Source organism: Pipra filicauda, unplaced genomic scaffold, assembly GCF_003945595.2.
Source record: "Pipra filicauda isolate LSUMZ 115617 unplaced genomic scaffold, ASM394559v2 scaffold570_size292671_pilon, whole genome shotgun sequence".
Taxonomy (NCBI): domain Eukaryota; kingdom Metazoa; phylum Chordata; class Aves; order Passeriformes; family Pipridae; genus Pipra; species Pipra filicauda.
Window position 1 is genome coordinate 246,999 of NW_024104721.1, and position 21,115 is coordinate 268,113.

At 48.5% G+C, this 21,115-nt stretch overlaps 1 protein-coding gene across 1 annotated transcript in view; it reads left to right on the forward strand.

The window, feature by feature from the left end:
• SFXN5 (sideroflexin 5) overlaps window positions 1–21,115 on the forward strand; it is a 99,669-nt gene that overhangs the window by 54,045 nt on the left and 24,509 nt on the right. Inside the window, exons 10-12 of the mRNA XM_027715610.2 lie at window positions 8,492–8,582; window positions 13,350–13,465; window positions 15,523–15,608. Coding sequence (XP_027571411.1) covers window positions 8,492–8,582; window positions 13,350–13,465; window positions 15,523–15,608 — 293 coding nt within the window. The remainder of the gene's footprint in view (window positions 1–8,491; window positions 8,583–13,349; window positions 13,466–15,522; window positions 15,609–21,115) is intronic.

Below are 21,115 nucleotides of genomic sequence, written 5' to 3' on the forward strand. Positions count from 1 at the left end.
GGGTTGCCACTGACCTTCAAATTGGTGACTGGGGGTGTTGACCCAGGGGTTGCCTCACCTGGAGCCCGTGGGGATGAGTCCTTGGGTTCCTCACAGCATCTCACAGCGGCGCCGTCATTGCCGTCGTCTTGAAATCAGACCTTTATCCCTCAGTTTTTCGATTTCCACGATCGTGGCTTCGACTTCTGCCAAGAGCAGCTCCAAACCTTGCTCCTTGTGATACTGGAGACCTTGTGCCAGCTCTCTGAGGGGTCTCCTCTCTCCTGCCAGCCCCGTTTGGCCGCGTTTCCACATCTCCCCGTATGTTGTCGCTCAGCTCCGTGCTCAGGTGTCACCTCCTTGTCCATCTGTTGTCCACTCCACGTCCCCTGGAGGTGCCACGTGCATCCCTGCTGCTGGCATTGGGCTTTCCTGATGACAGGATGGGCTCTAATTAGACCATGGGAAACCTGGCAGGGACACAGAGTGTGTTTTATTTATATAAGTGTAAGTTAACCAGGAAACATCTCGTGACAGCCAAGGTTTAGGTTGGATCTGAGAAAGAAGTTCTTCCCCCAGAGGGTGGTTGGGCACTGCCCAGGCTCCCCAGGGCAGTGGGCACAGCCCCAAGGCTGCCAGAGCTCCAGGAGGGTTTGGCTGATCCTCTGGGGCACAGGGTGGGACTCTTGGGGCTGGGCCTGTGCAGGGCTGAGGGTTGGGCTGGATGGTCCTTGGGGTTCCCTTCCAGCTCAGCTTATTCTGGGATTTCCCTTTAGTCAGGGCTTCAGTTCTCCCCCAGTGAAAGGGGAAGCAAAACCATGTGTGTGAGATCAGACACCACTGATGTGAAGGGATGGTGGGATTTACCCCAATTCCCAAGCTCCCTCCTTCCCCTTTCAAACAAACCAGGGTTTGTAACTTCTAACAATGTTTTTATTAAGTCCAAGTTTGGGATTTGTGGTCTTGTCAGCACAGAGACAAATAAATATGTTGTTCTCACTTAGCAACCTGAGCTAAATTCTGACAAAAGTAGGTGTTTTGTCTTCTTTTGTGTAAGAGAGAGAGAGAGATGAAGTGTCAGTAACCATGACTGCCAGCCAGGCTGGATGCTTTGCATTGATCTCCACACTTAAAATGTACCTGCTCAGCACTTGGATGTTTCTTTTTGTCTTACATTACTGGGTAACCTTGCCTTAAAAAATCAGGTGATTAATGCCATTAACAACTTTGGTTTGTCAGCTCCTATAATGACTCACCTTGGAGTCACTGCTGGTCGGACAGGAGGGTGTTTAAAGCACCTCTTCACAGGTAGACCCAGGTCTTTTCATTTTAGACGTGCCTCCTTGCTTCCTGATCCTAAATCCTGACTCTGGACAAGGCAGGGGAGGTGGGGAACTGATGCCAGTGGGATTTACTGATGCTCTGGGTTATTGCAGGGTACACACCCAGTGCTTTCACCAACTGAAAGTTTATGGGGTTAAACTTGAATTTCTGTAAAGCCAAACTGGGTGAAAACTGGAGAAAAACGGGGCAGTTTCAGATTCCTGGTCTGGTTTGCTGAGGTGTCCTGTGTCTGGAGCTCCAGGAGCAACTGAGGGAGCTGGGGGGGCTCAGCCTGGAGAAAAGGAGGCTCAAGGGGGACCTTCTGCAACTCCCTGACAGGAGGGGGGAACTGGGGAGGGATCAGGCTCTGCTCCCAGGGAACAAGGGACAGGAGGAGAGGGAATGGCCCCAAGTTGCTCCAGGGGAGGTTTGGGTTGGACATCAAGAAGAATTTCTTCATGGAAAGGGTTGTCAGGCATTGGAAGGAGCTGCTCAGGGCAGTGGTGGAGTCCCCCCATCCCTGGAGGGGTTTAAAATCCCTCTGGATGTGGCATTTGGGGACATGGGTCAATGGTGGCCTTGGCAGTGCTGGGGAATGGTTGGACTTGTTTGATCTGGGAGGACTTTTCCAACCTAAACGATGCTATGATTCCATGATACTTTTTTTTCTTGGAAAATTGCAAGGGAAACACCATCTCTGCTAGTCTGGAGCTTTGTACAGATCAGTTTTAGGACCCTTGACACTCTTGATCTTGGTTTGTGGGTTTGGGTGTGTTTTCATCCAATAAGCAGCTGCAGCAGTTGAGTTGTTGCTTCTGGACAGATGGACATGGCAAAAATGATATTTTTAAACAAGTTGGATTTCTCTGCCCCCTCTTAAAAAAAAAAAAAATCAGCATTTTGCAAAGTCTAGGGGGTTTTGCTGGAAAACATCCCTTACAACCCAAGACATTCACGACCACGTAGGATTTCAGCCAAAATATCCAATTTCTCCTAAGGAAGCTGAGAGGTGAAGACTCTTCAAGCACAGGATTATCTCTGGAAAATAACATTAATGTTGCAGTGGTTGGGTCGCAGTTGGCTTTGGCATTACCTGCCCTTGGAGCCCTGAGTCCCACAGCTCAGCTTTAATCCAGAATCCCAGGATATGCAGAGCTGGAAGGGATCCACAGGGATCATGGAGTCCAACTCTTGGCCCTGCACAGGACCATCCCCAGGAGTCACATCCAGGTGATGCCTGAGGGTCTCTGACCAAAGCTAGCAGGAGAATCGAAGAACTTTAATTAAATTAGAGTTGGACTGGTTTGTTACACTTATAAAATTAATGAGCAATAAAAGATCAGGATCTTGATGGATTTTGTTTTCCCCGTGTGAGGAAGGACAGGAGCTGTTGGACCGATTCAGCCTGGCAGGGAGGGCATCCCTGCTCTGGGTCAGCTCCTGTGCCATCAGTTCCTCAATCCATGGACTGTTCCTCCTTCCCTGCTCCCTTTGCACACTGAACTCACACACACACACACACAATTTTTCCCTCTCCTCCGTAGGTGGAGGTGCCCCTGTGGATTTTTCTAATCCCAGCTCCTTCTTCCCGATAATTGTCTGTGAGGCTGCATTGACAGGCTGTGAATGTGGTGTGAGGCCCATAATCAGCCTGTGAGACAGCACAGGAGGCCACCCACTGCCCTCAGGACTGTCCCTCACTTAGGGCAGGCAAGGAACCTTTGGAAGCCGGAGGAAGTCGGTGCAAAGCAGGGTGAGGGGTGGGAGAGGATGGAGCGTGGCCTGCAGCCTCCACGGAGGTGAACTGGGCAGCCAGGGGCAGGAGGAAAATCACAGTGGGCTGGGGTGATAAACTCCTGCTCGCTGCTTTTAAATGGCTCTAAAATCTGAATCAAAAATCTCCTGTTCCTGCTCCTCTTCTCTGTGGATTCACAGATGCTGTGTTCAGACACCAGAAGAGACTGGTTGGATCATTCAGACTGGAAGGCCAGCTTGGAAATTCCTCCGTTGATCCCAGAAATCATTGGAGCTGTAGCAGCCACTTCCCATCCTGCCTCTGGATTTAGAAGTACATGGCAAGCACCAGGTCCTTGCCAACTCCATCCCTGGAAGTGTCCAAGGCCAGGTTGGACGGGGCTTGGAGCAGCCTGGGCTAGTAGAAGGTGGCCCTGCCCATGGCAGAGGGGTGGAATGAGATGGTCCTTAAGGTCCCTTCCAACCCCAACTGTTCTGTGATTCTTTGAGTGCTGCCTTCCCAGCTCCATGTGCTTCTCTGCAGCATTTTCTCTCTTGTTCCATTGGTGTTTCTTTGTTTCCAGCAAATTTGTTCTCATTGATGCCGTTTCCCTCTGCCCCTGCCCAGCCCCACAACACCCAGGTGTGATGCAGGGCCCAGGTTCATGGAAAACTTGATATTGAGGCAACATTCTCTTGTTTCAGGCGTGGATCCATCCCACTGTCTTCCTTTCTCCATCATCTTCCAAACCAAGTTTGTCTCATTACCAGTATGAATCCCCTGTTTTCCTGCTCCTGCCTCTCCTGCAATCTTGCTTCTTTCTCGAGACTACACCGTTTTTTCCCATGGAAAAATCCACTTGGGGATTGTTGTGGTCATCCCTTCTTCCAGTCATCTTGGGTGTGACATTTCCTCCTTTCCACGCTCTTGCTCCTCTCTAACTTCCTTCTCCACACGGATCCTTATTGCTTTTCCCTTCCCTTAGACTCCTCCATTCTGTTCTCCTTGCCTTGGTAAAGCTCCAGTTGGGAAACAGCCCAGTTTTCCATCTCTCCCAGCCTCTTCACCTCCCAGCCCTAATGAATGAGTTTTTTCCTTCCTTCTCCTAATGCTCTTTTCTTCAGCTTGGCTGTTTGGGACTCATCAGATGCAATTAGTGTTCGAATCCAGCAATCTGGTGATTGGAGGGATGAAGGAAAAGCTTCTTTGGAGCCAATCCCTCCTTCCAAGTGGACTTCCCAGGTCACTTGGAGCAACTGGCTCCAACTGCAGTGGTCAGGGTTGTCCCAAAGCTGAATCCCTAAAATCAGTGGTGGTTTCCCCAGCAGAGTTAACAAAGTGTGGAGAGCTTCTCAGTGACACTTCGGTGGTGTCACCTGCCAACCAATGTCCACCTTGCTCCCTGAACTCTTAATATTCCTATATTTTATAAAAATTCCCTCTCAAAATGAAGTGAAATAACTTCCTGGGTTTTTTTGAGTGTATTTACTGCACTAGAACTGGTTTAAGAGGTGCAGGGTTAGCCCTTTAGCAAATGGTTTGGTCCTTGCCAACTTCAGGCATTCAAAAGCCCCATCTCTCGGGCTTCAAAAATCTTAATTAAAGGAGGGGGGGGGGGGAATCAGGGATTTTTTAATAAAATTTCTGATTTAAAACTTGTGTCGTGGTGGACGTGAGGTGGGAAGTTTTTGAGACAAGCAGGAAAAGAAAAGGAAGCAGAAGTGTTGGTCTGTGTGATGGTATTTGGTGGTACCAGTTTCAAGGTGGGGCGACGTCGCAAACATTGTCCTTCTGCTGAGATAATGTTGTTGATGCTGAAAACAAACCTGGTGGCAAAATAAATAGCAGGAATTCTTCAGGAAGAGGGATGAAGGAAAGGCAGAGTGGTGCCCAGAGGCACAACAGAGCCTTGAGTAAGGTTTCTCTCCCGTCGACGGTGTTTGGTCCTGGTTTCGTGTTGTGGGATTTTAGGAACTGTTGTGTAATGTATCCCTGTGTCCAGCTTCCCCTGGATTTTTGGGATGCTCCATCAGCCAGATCAAGGAAGTGCTCTGGAGGAAAAAACCTCAACAAACCAGGCAATTTGAAGAAGCTGGATTTGTCCTCTAATCCAGGTCACAGCGTAGGAATATGTGGATGACTCCCCATCCCTGGAAGTGTCCAAGGCCAGGCTGGATGGAGGTTGGAGCAACCTGGTCTTGTGGAAGTTGTTCCACGGCAGGAGGTGGATCTGGATGATCTTTAAGGTCCCTTCCAATCCAAACCATTCCATGATTCTATGAATATCCCAAACCAGTACTGCACTGAAACCAGTGGGAGAAGAATGAAAACCCTTCAAAAAGCTCATTTCTCTGTGCTGAGCTGCAAAGGGAGCCCATGGGATAAGAGGAAGCAGCCTTAAGTTGCACCAGGAGAGGTTGAGATTGGATATTAGGAAGAATTCCTTCACCAAAAGGGTTGTCAAGCACTGGCTGCCCAGGACAGTGTTGGAGTCACCATTCCTGAAAGGATTTAAAAGCCCTGTGGATGTGGCACTTGGGGACATGGGTCAGTGGTGGCCTTGGCAGCGCTGGGGAATGGTTGGACTGGATGATCTCAGAGGTCTTTTCCAACCCAAATGATTCTGTGATTCTGCCACATTTGGTGGGATGAATCCCAGCGGACTCTGTGATCCATGTGCTGTAGATCCCAGATCTACACCAGTGCTGTAGATCCCAGACCAGGGACAGGCTGTAGGAAAGGTGAGGATCACAATAATAATCCTGCAGTTGATTTTTAGTGATGAATTTGCCTCAACAGTGTTCTTTGGCAGCCCCATGTAAATAAACTCATTAACCTCTCCTTGCTAATGGCCCTTTTCCTTAGGGGGAACTGAGGTTGAGGAGTCCCTGCTCATTGTCAGATACCCTCTGTGACCTGTTTGCCCTCATCCCACACTTCCTGACCCGCAGAAAAGAGTTCACAGATTGGCTAAAGCAATTTCCAAACTGCAGAAAACAAAACCCTCATTAGTTCCCTCTATCCAGTCCTTGTGTTGGGAATTTGGGAGATTGGATTTAAATCTATAGCAACATTTAATGTCATGTTCCCAGCAGGGTGGTGACTGTAAGTGGGGAAGCAACTTCATCACATTGAATCTGAAAGTAAAATGCTTTTGTTAGCGGTGGCCTCACAGCGGTGCCTCTCCCAGACTCATCTTTGCTCTTTCAAAAACTGCTGCTCTTCCACTTCATGGTCAAATCCCTCCATCAAACCTACAAGCAGAGGCTGCAAACCCAACAAAATTCATCATGGAGGCAGATTAACCATATCCAGGCTGTAAATGCCCAAATCCACGGGGCAAGAGCAGCAAAGCCAGGCTTAAAAGTGTCCTATTCTTCAAGCCACACGTCTTAGGCTGCTTTACAGTTTCTGGAAGCATTGAGATTTTGAAAATGCACATCCCGACACTTGGAAAAATGTAGAAAAAAATGAATTCAGTCATTTTGGAAGGGGGGAGAAGATCAAGACAAACCCCTCATTGTTGCCCAGACTAACAAGCACCACCACGACTCTCTTGGGCTCAGCATTAGAGTCGTGTTGGCCAAGGACAGGAGGAAGGACTCCTGCTTGGAGTCATGGTGAAAGCCTTGGAGAAAGGCTCTGGAAATACTTCACAGGGTTTGAAAACCAGCACTTTGCTTATGCAGGGCTTACCCAGCAGTTGTTCTTCTCAACATCTTCCTCTCAGCCTCCGAAAAGTCGGGATGCGCTGCGGATTCATGTATAATGTAGCAGCTCACAAAATATGTTCTCCCCTGCTTTGCTTTTCGTCTTAAAACCCCCCAAATCACTATTTTCTGGCAGCTTTTTGGCTTTGGCTGATTTTTTTTTTTTTTTTTTTAAATTTTGCTGCGTTTTTGGCTGAAAACTCTTTGGCCACACGTTGCTGAAGACTCGCATTTCCAGCCCAAAATTCCCGTCTTGGGGCTGTTGGGTTTTGTTCGTGCGTTTGGGGTTTGGGGTTTTTTTTGGGGGAGGAAAAAGAGCAGATATTGTGAGGGAGAGTAATTTGAAGTAATTTGAAGTGACAAGTCATTCCCCATGAACAGGTTTGTTTAATTTTTAACCCCGTTTCTGCTTGAAACCAATTTTGATGGAGGTTCTCCAAACTATCACTATTATCAAGCTGAGGCTTATGAGGCAGCAATGCTCCTCCTTGCTGCTTATAGTAACATCTGAATTACATAGGTCCATGAAAAACTATGGAGAGCATTAATCAAGGGTTGGAGGAGGCAACAAAAACTGATCCGTGGTTATAATAAACTTCATAGCCCAAAGGTTTTTATTGGAGTGGGGTGGTGTCGTTTGCACAGACCCTGGAGAAGGAATTAATTGCGTTGGGCCACCACCACCACTATTATTTGGGTTTTCCCCAGCCAAGTGAGGGTTCCCAGCATCAAGGATTTCGTGCTGGATGTGGAAAATGCTGGTGAACTGGGTAAAAATGGAGCTGAGGGATTTCCAGAAGGACTCAAAGGTGTTCAGTGGTTTCTCGCTTGTCTTTTAGCTGGAAAGGGTTTAAGCCCAATGGTTGGGTCCAGTCCTTAATTTAAACCCAGTGGTTGGGTCCAATCCTTAATTTAAACCAAGCAGTTTAGTTCAATCCTTAATTTAAACCCAATAGTTGGGTCCAATCCTTAATTTAAACCCAACAGTTTAGTTCAATCTTTAATTTAAACCCAGTGGTTGGGTTCAGTCCAACAGCTGGGTTCAGCTTTTCATTTAAACCCAACACTTGGGTTCAGCCCTTCATTTAAGCCCAGCAGTTGGGTTCAACCCTTCATTGAAGCCCAGTGTTGAGTTCAATTCTTAATTTAAAGCCAATGATTGGTTCAATCCAACAGTTGGGTTAAACCCTTCATATAAACCCAACATTTGGGTTCAGCCCTTCATTTAAGCCCAACACTTGGGTTCAATCCTTCATTTAAACCCAATGGTTGGATTCAACCCAATGACTGTGCCCAAAATTTCGTAAAAACTCAACAGTTGGGTTCAACCCTTCATATAAACCGAACAGTTGGGTTCAATCCTTAATTTAAACCCAATGGTTGGGTCCAATCCCTGATTTAAACCCAATGGTAGGATTCAATCCAACAGTTGAGTTCAACAGTACATATAAACCCAACACTTGGGTTCAGCCCTTCATTTAAGCCCAGCAGTTGGGTTCAGCCCTCTCTGTAAACCAAACAGTTGGCATCAACCCTTCATTGAAGCTCCACAGTTGGATTTAACCCTTTGTTGGATAAGGGGTTGAACCCAACACAGAGAAACCCCGCAGTGTGTGTGGGGTTTGGTTCTCAAACGCTTCTGTGTGGGGTGAGACCCCAAAGTGTCTGCAAGCTGTGACATCTGCCCTGCTCCTTGTAATGAACTCGTTCTGCATCTCTTGTTTGTTTTTTTTTCCATTCCAAGGTGGGCCTTAATGTTCTGATTCAGAGAGCAAACAAGTTTACCCCGGCCACTCGTCTCCTGATCCAGAGGTTTGTGCCGTTCCCTGCTGTCGGTAAGAAATAACACCTTTCCTTTATGTTCAAAGTGTTGACTGTAAACCTACTGGTGGCCAAAAGCCACTGGGATGGACACCTGATTCCTGCCTTCTTGCTCGTGGCCCCTCAGTGGTGGGTCCCTGAGTTGGTGCAGACAGTGGTGGGATGGTGCAAAGCAGCTTTTTGGCAGGAAAATGGTGCCAAGCTGCCAGTGGGGGCAGCTCACGAGGCTTTTCAGCTGCACTTTCCACTCTCAAGCAGCTTAAAAAATGACCAGTGTTGGCTGGTCCTTGTCCATTCAAATCTGAGGGCATTTAATTTGCGAGATCTGGTTTGAATCACGTCAAATCAGATCTTCAAATAAGCAGTGGCATTATGGTTGTTTTACAATAAAATGCAATTAAATGGTTCTACTCTGAATATACAGATTTGTGAGAGCCACTGATTAAAAACAGACTGAAGTGTGTGAAGAATTAAGGCTTTTTGGAGCATATTACCAGCATTTTATTGACTGTTTGCTGAGTGAGGGAAGGGACAGGCTGGACTCAGCTTTTGCTGGAGCCTCTAGTAACAACCTTGAGCAAATGATGAGTTATTTTAACCATGAAAAATCACCAGTGGCTTTAGGGAAACTTTTATTTATAAAGATGGTGCAAAAATTGCCCAAGAATGAGGGAAATGATTAAACAAAAGGGGGTTTTGCTCTCTGTTCCAGGTCCCTTTTCAGCCATTTAATGCAGAACTTTCCTTTAAGCTTTTCCCTTTGCTGTGCAAGTGCCACGTCCTCGGAGTTTCACTCGAGGATGCTCAGCCCCTTTACCTGAGCCCCTTTAACTGTTGCTTTCTGGTCCTGCTGCTCTTTTTTTTAATATTGACATGCTTGCCCTGACCCTCCAGACTTCAGTTCCTGAGTAACTGGGGTTTTTTTTCCCCCCTTTTCTTCCAGAAAAACAGCTGCTTGCTCTGTCTGCAGAGCAGGGGGTGACGGGGATTGCGGTCTGGGTGTCACACTCCTTCTTATTCCTGAGCCCTTTCCTTGTACACAGAGGATCTGTTGACATTATGATGATGATCTTCCTGGGATATATTTTAGAGGGTTTCAATTTTCCCTGGGTTTTTATAACCAGGAGGGCACTTGGGGTGAGTCCAAGCCCCGGGAGGCAGCTCCAAGGCGGGGTCTGAGTCAAAGACACACACACAGGGAATCTTTGCTGCCGGGTTGATCTATTTTCATCCCAAGGTGTGAGGAGGAAGAGGTTACGTTTGTGTTGGCATTGATTGAGGACCCATAATTAATTTGTTTAGCCTGCAATTAATTCTCCAGCTCCTATTTTATTTGTGTACCGTCATGCTTCGTTATGTGCCAGGACATCAGGAGTCCTCCCACTAATTGCTGTTTGGTGGTTCAGAAAGCTGTGAGTTATTGGTTTGCAGACCTGGACAAACTGTTTAATTAAGGCTCGTCTTCCAATTACTTTTGAACCACCAGCCCCCAGCAAAAAAAGGCAGAATTTCTCTTTTTCTGCGTGAAAAGACAGCTCTTGATCCCAAAAAAAAAACGTGGGGATGTGGCACTCAGGGACATGGGTTAGTGGTGGACCTGGGGGAATGGTTGGACTTGATGATCTCAGAGGTCTTTTCCAAGCTTAATGATCCTGGGATTCTATGAAACCACTCCCACTAAGCAGTTTTCCCTTGCTTCCCTCTCCTGTTGATCTCCAGCTGTGGTTGATAACAGCTGGAAAACTGGAGGGATGCCCCAAAGCTTTCTGGTCTCTCATCCCGAGTTATCCCAGGAGATGGAGCCTTGGGGAAGGGCAGCTGCTGTCTGGGGGGAAGGGAACAAGATTCCCAGCAGAGGTGCTCATAGAGGCTCCAAAAAGCTTTGGGCAGGCACTGGGAAAGCTGATCTGGGGGTCTTGGTGCCCTCAGAGACTCCCTGCACGGTGTGTGTGTCTTCTCTGGGTGGTGGAACAGTTATCTTTGCACCATAAAATAACCCATAAGTGCAGAAGTTCTGCCTGTAGGACATAAAGTGGTGCCAGGAGGGTGGGCCATGCCCTCCCCCTCCTCCAAAGTTGGTTTGTAGTAGCTGAAAATCACATGTTTTTTCCTAAAAAAAACCCTCCCCTGTCCCAGGGGATGGATCCAGGAAACCAAGCCAGGTGGAGCAGCTCGTGGAGATGGCCAAGGTTTTGCAGAGCCAGTGGCTGCCCTGGTGTAAAAGGGTTTTTTGGGGTTGATGTTGGTCACCCTGGAGCATCATCTGGTGAAGGTGTTCTTCATGGAAAGAACAGGAAAAGGGAAGGAGTATGTTGGAGCTGTGTTCTGCAGAGCTGAATCTGAGCAAGGAGGGGCTTGGTCCTTTCTCAGGGATGAGGTGGGGAAGGATATCAATGCCCAGGGTTATTGCAAGGAACCCAATTTCCCCTCTTCTTCCCAAGAACTGGGTGTGAAGAGCTGCCACCGAGGTAAGGGGCATCACTGGAGGTGTTCTTGGCTAAAAATCCCGCAGAAAACCCCAAAAGTTGCATCCCAAAACCTGCTCTGAAGGATGTTAAAGCTGTAGAAAGATATTTATTACAGGGATGGGAGAGGGATGAAGGATTTCGTCTCCCTGAGCTTTTGTTTTAGTGTGTGTGTGTGGTTAAAATTGTTACACGTGTTTAGGTGGCACACAAGGATGTGTTTAATGTGTGGAGAGCACCTTGGTATAGAAAATATATATGTAAACATATAAAAGTGGCTTGTTTTGGTGTCTGAACCCCATTTCCAATACGCCACGGAGTGTTTTCACAGCAGTGGTTTCCAGGCTTTATCACCACAATTCCTTCCCAAATTCTGAAAATCAGTTTCTTTGCACAGAAATTTCTTTATTTCTCATCCCCCCCTGCCTTTGAGACATCTATAAAATCCAAATTTAGCCATAATTAGCAGCATTTTCTGCTTTCTGAGAAAGCAGAGCGGGAGCAGGTCAGTGAGTTGCCTGTCTCAGACAAACGGGCTGGAATCAGGTTTTGAATTTGGGACCACCAGGTCAGTGAATCCAGAGAAGCATTTTGGGAGCTTCAGGTCTGGCCACCCCATCCTGAGTCTCACAGGAACCTTGTGCTGGTGCATCCTTGGCCAGAGCATCTCCTCTGACGTGTTTTTTTATCCGCTCGGTTTTGACTGACAAGTAGAAGAAGGGGGCATGTGAGTGTTAAAAAAGAAAAAAAAACAAAAAAAACCACAACAAGGTGGGGGGGAGGGGGGGCTAAACTTTCTTTAAATGAAATGCCTGTTTGCTTTTTTATCTGGGATTTAAGGAGCTGAAGGGTTGGTAAAACAGATCTTTTGATAGATGGGGAGAGCGGTCCCGTAGTTGGAATATTGAAGGGAGAGACAGAGTGTGCGTGTGTGTATGTTCCTCTCCTTCTCGAGTGTAAGGAGCATTTGTCACCACAAATCATCCTTGATTGCAGAGAGCTGTGTTCATATAGGGCTCACCCACCCACCACCCTCAAAAAATTAGACATTTGTTATATGACATGAGTTGAGATTAATTAGCGAATATTAACCCATCAAGCAGCACAGAAGCACATTTTTGGAAAGCGGTGGTACTTGCAGCAACAGTGGGTTTGGATTAGTTCTGGTCGGAAAGTTTGAGGCGAAATGTGGTGGTGGGGAGGTGCTGGAAAATGCCAGTTTATCAAAGCCTAAAGTTTTGGAGGAATTAGCAGCTTTTCCGGGGAAGAATTTAAGGAGCGGCTGAGCCCCGGAGAGAGGCTGCACCTGCAAGGGTGTTTCTCAACCCCAACTCTTAATACATCACTTCAGGAGCAGGATTTGGGGTCATCTCGAGGCTGCAAAAACCACAGGGTGGGCAAGGGGGGGGTCAGAAAGGGTCCTGGACCTGCTTCCAGCTGTGCTGTGAATGCAGGGCTGAGACTGGGAAATGTCAGGTGGGATAAAGAGCTGTCATCGCTCAGAAAAATATTCATAAAGCAAAGAAACGGGTCTGTAACTCCAGAAAATAAGCCCATGGAGCCATTTCCACCCTAAAATGTGTGAAATCACAGAATCATGGGATGGTTTGGGATGGAAGGGACCTTAAAGACCATCTGATTCCAACCCCCTGCCATGGGCAGGGACACCTTCCACTAGATTTTCCACTAGTTCTCCTGACTATTTTTCCTTATTTTCCCAGAGCAGCTGTGGCTGCCTCATCCCTGGAAGTGTCCAAGGCCAGGTTGGACAGGGCTTGGAGCAACCTGGTCTAGTGGAAGGTGTTCCTGCCCATGGCAGGGGGATGGACTAGATGGCCTTGAAAGATCCCTTCCAACCCAAACCATTCCATGGTTCTATGAAAATCGTTTATTTAAGAAGTGTGCTGGTTTGGGAAGGGCACAGTCCCACTCTGGGATGTCCCATCAGAAGAGGCAGCTGTCCCTCAGCAGTTCCTGGTTAGCCAAGCCCAACTGGCCACCCAGTTCAAGGACCTGTTTTGACTTAGTAGGAGGAAATATCTGGTGAAGGATCACCGGGGAGAGGGTGGGAGGATGTGTGAACAGCAACACCTGGAAATGCTGGTATTTCCTTGGATCCACACATTTCTGATTGTTTTGCAAGTAAAGAAAATGATCTTTGTTGTTATTCTCCTCCGAAGAATCCCAATTTTGTTTTGGGACAAGAGCAACTCGCAGAAACTCCTGGGCAGATTGGTGGAAGGAAAGGAAGGAAAGCTGAAGGAGCTGCCACTGGGTGTTGACCAGGGCTAATCATCCTGCTTTTCCCATCCTCAGCCAGTGCCAATATCTGCAACGTTGTCCTGATGAGGCACACGGAGCTGGAAGAAGGAATTGACGTGTTGGACAACAACGGGAACATCGTCGGGGCTTCCAGAATTGCTGCCAAACACGTACGTACCTGGGGTGTTCCTGGTGGGCTGGGACTCTGCTGGATTTGTGGCTCCACAAATCCCACAGGTGTAGGAATCCATGGCTGGAAAACAGATGAGCTTTGCCCACCATTTGGAATGTCCTGGTGGACACGGGCTCGTGTCGCGCTGGCGAATTTGGGGACTGACCTTGGTGCTTTGGGGGGGTACAGGCTGACATGGGAAAATCCTCTACTACCCTGATGCTTTCACAGGAATTCTTTTTGGGAACTTTGTGTCCTGTTGGATGCAAAGCAAAGATAACTTACACCTTTCCCTAAATGAAGATGACTCCCTATCCCAGCCGAGCAGCTTTTTAACCCTTCCCACGTCAAAACTGCCCTAAAAGTTGCCAAGCAGAGCTTTGGGAGGGCAGCCAGATGTTTTTACCCCTCCTCCCAACACCTGGGTTGTTTTCCCTGTGACCTCCCCCCGGCCATCTGCCTGGAATTTTTTCCCTTTTCATCCCTTTCCTGCCGAGTTTTGTCTCCTGAGCATCATCTGATTGTTTCCAAGTGGGCTTTAATCTGAAATGTAAAGCATGTACCCAAGCACACGCCCAGGCAGAGGAGTTAATAATATAATGCTTGGCATTTCTCTCCCTCCTTCTGTCCAAGGCTCTTAAGGCACTTCATAGACAGCAATTAATGTACAGATTTGCAGTCCTCGGCGAGAAATGGGAGCTCTCTAATATCTCTCCATATTGTTGTTTAACAGGGAGATTAAAACAATCTGTTGAAGGGCTCAGGGATACTTATTTGAGCCAGTTTTCCTCACTTATATCAACTGGCTTCGGGACCTGAGTTCCCCTCTCCATCCTGATGGTTGAGGGGAAGGCAGACAACAGGGGAAATAAATATTAAAAGGGAAGGTGCTGTAAGGGCAAGGTAGGCGGGGTTTAAACTTGAAATTTGGGAGTTCTGAGAACTCCTGCTCAGCTGCCATGGAATCCTAAGGCTTCTTCCTGAACAGCTTAGTACTGGGTTTTGTCATGTGGGATTTGGCAGATCCTTCGTGGAACACCTTGTGTCTCTCTGAGAGGTTGTTGTGAGTGAAGGGTCCCAAGGAGCTCATGTGGATGTTCCTGTGACATGGAATTATGGAATGGTTTGGGTTGGAAGGGATTTTAAAGACCGTCTCATTCCATCCCACTGCCATGGGCAGGGACACCTTCCACTAGCCCAGGTTGCTCCAACCTGGCCTTGGACACTTCCAGGGATCCAGGGGCAGCCACAGCTTCTCTGCCCAACCTGGGCCAGGGCCTCCCCACCCTCACAGCCAACAATTCCTTCCCAGTATCCCATCTAACCCTGCCCTCTGGCACTGGGAAGCCATTCCCTGTGTCCTGTCCCTCCATGCCTTGTCCCCAGTCCCTCTCCAGCTCTCCTGGAGCCCCTTTAGGCACTGGAAAGGGCTGGAGGGCAATTATCTGTTCCTCTGAAAGATCTTCTCTAGGTCTCAGGGTATTTTATATATCTCAAGCTGCTTTGTCCCTCCCAGTGGAGGGACAACTGGTTGGGTGCTTTCTTGGGAGAGGAGAACCCCCTGTGTGTTACAATACTTCACAATAAACCACCAGTGATGAAAAACCAGGAGCAAGTCTTGGAGCAGGCACTAAGGTTCTCATTCCCCCAGTGTGGAACTGAAATCAAAACTCAGTTGAGGGAGGAATTTTTGAAGCTGCTGCCCGGCCCACAGTGAGATATTTCACCTCACCACATCTCCCAGGCAGCTGTTCTGCCCGCCTTCCTCCCTCCAGGAAGCACCAACATGTTTGTGTAGGAACGTGATGGGATGTTTGAAATGAAATCAGGGAAGCTCTTGGGTGCCTGTCTTTACTCTGCTGGGTCTGTGACCGAGCGTGGAGGGCAAATGGGATGTGCACAAACAGCTGCTGGCAAAGCTGAAAGTGTGTGTTGGTGCTTTCAGTCGCAGGAGCAATGCAAGAAAGACCAGCCAGGGCATTTCTGAGCCCAGCAGGTACATCCTGGGGTTTGTTTCAAGTGTCATGGATCTGTTTGTTTGTTTTCCCTTCGCAGGCACTGCTGGAAACAGCCCTGACCAGAGTGGTCCTGCCCATGCCTATACTGGTTCTACCTCCAATTATCATGTCCGTACTGGAAAAGTAAGTGTTGGGGGTGAAGGGGGGATTTGCAAGGGGAAGGAGTAAAAGATCCTCAGTGGGTGTCATTCACTGGTGTTTTGTAGAATCACAGAACTGTTTGGGTTGGAAAAGCCCCCTCCAACCATCCCCCAGCACTGCCAAGGCCACCCCTGACCCCTGTCCCCAAGTGCCACATCCACAGGGATTTTAAATCCCTCCAGGGATGGGGACTACACCACTGCCCTGGGCAGCTGTGCCAGGGCTGGACAGCTCTTTCCAGGAAGGAATTTTCCCAGTATCTGACCTAAACCTCCCCTGGCACAGCTGGAGGCCGTTCATAGAATCATAGAATCATAGAATCGATTGGGTTGGAAAAGACCTCCGAGATCATCGAGTCCAACCCTTGGTCCAAATCCAGTCCATTTACTAGATCATGGCACTCAGTGCCACGTCCAATCTGCGTTTAAAAATCTCCATGGATGGTGAATCCACCACCTCTCTGGGCAGCCCATTCCAATGCCTGATTACTCTCTCTGTAAAGAATTTTCTCCTGATATCCAACTTAAATTTCCCCTGGCGGAGCTTAAGCCCGTGCCCCCTTGTCCTATTGCTGAGTGCCTGAGAGAAGCGACCAACCCCCACCTGGCTAGAACTTCCCTTCAGGTAGTTATAGACGGTGATGAGGTCACCTCTGAGCCTCCTCTTCTCCAGGCTAAACAACCCCAGCTCCCTCAGCCTCTCCCCATAGGACTTATGCTCCAGTCCCTTCACCAGCCTTGTTGCTCTTCTCTGGACCCGCTCCAGCACCTCAATATCCTTTCTGAACTGAGGGGCCCAGAACGGAACACAATACTCAAGGTGTGGCCTCACCAACGCAGAGTACAGGGGAAGGATCACTTCCCTGCTCCTGCTGGCCACGCTATTTTTGATACAGGACAAGATCCCATTGGCCTTCTTGGCCACCTGGGCACACTGTTGGCTCATGTTGAGCTTCCTGTCAATTAGTACCCCCAGGTCCCTTTCTGCCCGGCTGCTTTCCAGCCACTCTGTGCCCAGCCTGTAGCGCTGCAGGGGGTTGTTGTGGCCAAAGTGCAGGACCCGGCACTTGGCTTTATTGAACTTCATCCCATTGGAATCAGCCCATCTCTCAAGTCTATCCAGATCCCTCTGCAGAGCCCAGTTCCCTCTCCTCCTGTCCCTTGTTCCCTGGGAGCAGAGCCCGACCCCCTCCAGCTCCACCCTCCTGTCAGGGAGTTGTAAAGAGTGACAAGGGACAAGTTCTCTCTTCAAAGTCCACCAAAGACTTTTTTTTCTTATTAAGATTTTATTATTCCATCAGTTTGAACCACTGTCAAAGCTGTTAAAGTGTTACATTGACGTGATAATTTTAAATCATACCCTGTCCTTCAGAGGATCAGCCAAACCCTCCTGCAGCTCTGGCAGCCTTGGGGCTGTGCCCACTGCCCTGGGGAGCCTGGGCAGTGCCCAACCAGCCTCTGGGGGAAGAGCCTTTTCCTGAGATCCAACCTGAGCCTGCCCTGGCACAGCTCCAGCCATTCCCTGGGTGCTGTCCCTGCTCACACAGAGCAGAGGTTGCTCCTCCTCTGCCCCTCGGGAGAAGCTGCAGACCCCAATGAATGTCCCCTCAGTCTCCTCTTCTGCAGCTGAACAACCCAAGTGGCCTCAGCTGCTCCTCGAAGAAGAATAAATGCTTCATGTATTCAGCAGAAATTTGTTTTCCATCACTATTTGAGCCGTTATCTCTCCTGGCAGATGTGTCTGGGGAGCAGCAGTGCCTGGACAGGGGGAAGGAGAGAGCAGGGTTATTATTTCATGCCCAGTTATCACAGAATCATGGAATGGTTTGGGTTGGAAGGGACCTTAAAGACCACCCAGTTCCAACAGGGACACCTTCCACTATCCCAGGTTGCTCAGTAGTCTCACAGCAGAGGTTTTAAGAGCTAAAACCCCAAATTTCCCTGTCCATCAGCCTTTCTCCCACCGTGCTTTCCAACACCTCCACATTTCCTTCATCCCAGGGATTCTGTGAGCCTGTTTGGAGCCGCTGGGTGCTTGTGGGTCCTGAGGACACCCATCAGCGGCTCATTAGGTGTGAACGATCCGTGGGGTGGGGAACCCCTTCCCGGCCTCTGGAGACCGATTATCCCACTGAAAGATGGGGATGCTAAAGGACTTGCTGCCTTTGTCCCAACAGCGAAACTGGAGGCTCTCCTTAAACAAATCTGTTGTTAGTGGCTCGGGTGACAGAGTAAATAACAATTAGTACGATTAGGGAGTGACCCAGACCTTCGGTGAGCTTTGTTTATCCTCGTGGAATCACCCTCGGGCAGTTTTCTCTCCTTAACAGAAGGGTCGGGGCTCCTTCTGTAAATTCGGAGGCTGTTTTTGTAACATGTAAATTTAAAAATATAGATACAGGCTGGTACCCCTCCAGCACCCAGAGCTTCTCACTAGTATTAATTTCTCCCCTGGCCTGCGGGTGGGGAGAAACAAGGCAACAAACCCTGTTTTGGGAACTGTAAATTCAGGTTTTTCGGCTCTTTTTTGCCCAAAATATGCTGTTTTCCTCTCTTTTTTAAAGGGACTGTGGTGATTCCCTTCATCAGGGCACAGTCATGGCAACACTTTCCACAAACCAGAGTTGGGAGGTGTTTTCTGGAGGCACACAGGGACGAGGAGTAGATTCCAGCCTCTCCTGATCTTGTGCAAAACATCGGATTTTCAATTCGTTCTCCTCCTTGGCAAAATCTCTTTCCTGCCCCGAGGCCCTTTGTCACCCACAGGGTCCCCCAGGCCATGATCCAGCAGCAGGATCTGCTGGGAAGGTGCTCAGGAGTGACCATTCCTTCCCCTGGAGTAGGTTCCTCTGGAGTACCTTACTCAGGGCTTACTCAAAGTTCCCATCTAACCATCCAAAAAAGAGCCACATGAAGGACAAACTGTTTTATTGCTTCAGAGGATCTTTGCTATTCTGGTTATCAACAGACAAAACCCTTTATATGCAAAAATACTGTAGAAAACTGGTCCCTGAGTTGTTAAATCATTGTCTCTGAGAGGGGACACTGAGGGACCATCCTGGGTCTTCCTAAGCATCCACAAGGTTAAGTAAAACTAAGAATAAAATTTCACCTGGCACAAAATAAAACCGAGAGGAAAATTTGCTTTGTGCTCGGGAGCAAAATAAAACTAATAATAACATTTTTTTGTACTCGGGGGTTTCCTAAATTCCTGTATTGGTACAAGAGTTTTACTAAATGCACCCGCGCTCTGGGCAAGCCTTATCAAAACTGGGTTTTATCTGTGGACGCACAGGAGGTTCTCCTCCAAATAAATCCTCATTTTAACTAATAGAAAGACTTAATTCGGGTTTGGGAGAGAATATTTTCCTTCCCAATGCAATTCGGTGGATTTAAAAATATCTGGGCACTGCTTTTGCCTGCCTGAATTCTCCCCAGAGCTTCGTGCCTCCTGTTTGATTTTCCATCAAATATCTTTGGATTCCTGGAAGGCTGAGAGTGAGAAACAGCAGGGATAGAGAGTGGGGTGTGGTTTGGACACGCTGGTGGAGGTGGTGGTGTCCCTGGAAGACGTGGCAGCACCTTTGGGACGTGGAGAACATCCCTGTCCATCCCTGAGGGATTCACAGTGCAGGTGTTGCCTCACAGATCTTTTAAGTGGTTACTGAAGGACGCAGTCAGAGGTAAAACCTCATTTTGGGAACAAAAACGACTTGGAGCATTTGGGGAAAAGTTTAACTTTTTGAATTGAGTGGGATTTGAGTTCGACCAGGGCGTTTTCCATGGGAATGGCATCCAGGCCTGCATTATCCCTGTGTTTATAGGAATCCTTACAGTGTCTATAAAGGAGAAAGGAGAGTGTGATGGCTCATTATTTGGAGGCTGGAGAGCTGGAATCAGAAGTCTCAATCTGGATCCTCCCAAGTCATTTGCATTTGGGATTGTGGGGAAGGATGGGAGCGATTCTCCCACCTTGCCTTGGAGCCTGGCTGGACATGAGTGACCTGCTGGGGGGAGTCTCACCTCTCCAGGAACCTTCTTTGTGCTTCCAGCAGGGGTTTTCAGATTCCTGGAAAACTCCCTCCTTCCTTTTCCCCTCGGCATTCAAAAAGTTTATTTTAAGTGGCCAGTTCCTGGTCGCCGTCTTTCCACTTGGATCCAGGTCTTTCCTCTCTCTCAGCCATCTCTCCATCTGCATGTTTTAACTCCCCCAGCTGCCTCTCTCGTCTCTTGTGCCATTTTTTTCAGCTCTCTTGGCTCCTCTCATCTCTTTGCCTGCTGTGTATTTTAACTCCCAGGGCCGCCTTCTCTGCTCTCCAAGGAATTCAATGTTGCCTCCCACTGCCGAGCTCCACAGCGCTCCATTCTTTCCCCCATGTTTCATGCATTTCCTGCTGCTTGGACGCTCTGTGGAAGCAGTTAACATATAGAATCAATGTTTATTTTGAGCCTGCATATGCCATGCAGGGAACACGGTGTCAGTTATTTTGTGCAGATGTATTCTCATTGAAGTTTTATAAATAATATCCCCGTTGGCAGCTCTAATGGGGAAAAACAGCGGCTCCGCGGCGTCGGCGAGGTGGAGGCGACTCGTCTTTGGGATGGGGCTGACGGTGGGAATTCATTAGTGCCCCCGTGTCACAGGGATGTGGGGACAGCTGCATGAAGTCGGACTTCTCATCCCTGTTTCCCGTGAATCCTTTTGTCTGGTTGTCACGACGGAATTCGGGAAGTGGAGCGGTTTTCTCCCGGCCGTCATCCAAGACTTTTCCTGTAGTCTTTGTCCAGCTTCCCGCTCCTTCCAGACTTAAAGCCCATCCTGCAGCTGGTCTGTGCACAGACACTCCAGGTCTGTGGGACTGCAGCCTCAGGTGCCCCTGTAGGCTGAGCTCTGAGGTGGGAGAGCCCGAATTTTTGGCTGGTGGAGAAGCTCAGTCCGTCATCAACATCTGCTGTGGCCACTTTGAGTGATCTTTGAGTGGAGATTGAAGGACATGAGCTCTTCTTACCTCCTTATCCTAAAGCCTCTTCTCTGCCTCACAGAGAAGACCTTCTTGGAAGGTCTGAAGAGCAGCAGAAGGTCCAAGAGCTCGGGTATGTTAGGCTGGACTAGAGGAGGCCCTGGAACTGTCTGTGCAGTGTTGGTGGAAGAGAGACAAAGCTGGAATTGTTGGCAATGGGCAGGAGCTGAGAGAGAAACGGGGAGCAGAACAGTTGTACCCACAAAAGAGGAGCATTTCTACTCTTTTCTTCATCTCCAGATCATCCTGATCTTGTGGCAGAGCTGCCAGAGCATCCTCAGGCGGCAACTGCCAGGGTTGTTTTCCTGTAAGGCTCAGAAAATTAGGATGCTCTCAGGCTGGATCAACATTCCAGAGCTGCTCTGGCTTAGCTAAGTCAGCCTAACCACAAAAAATGGATTTTCTTGGGGGACAACCAGTGCTCAGCCCACAGTTTTTTGTTGCTGGAAGGGCATTTTCTTCAGCTTAA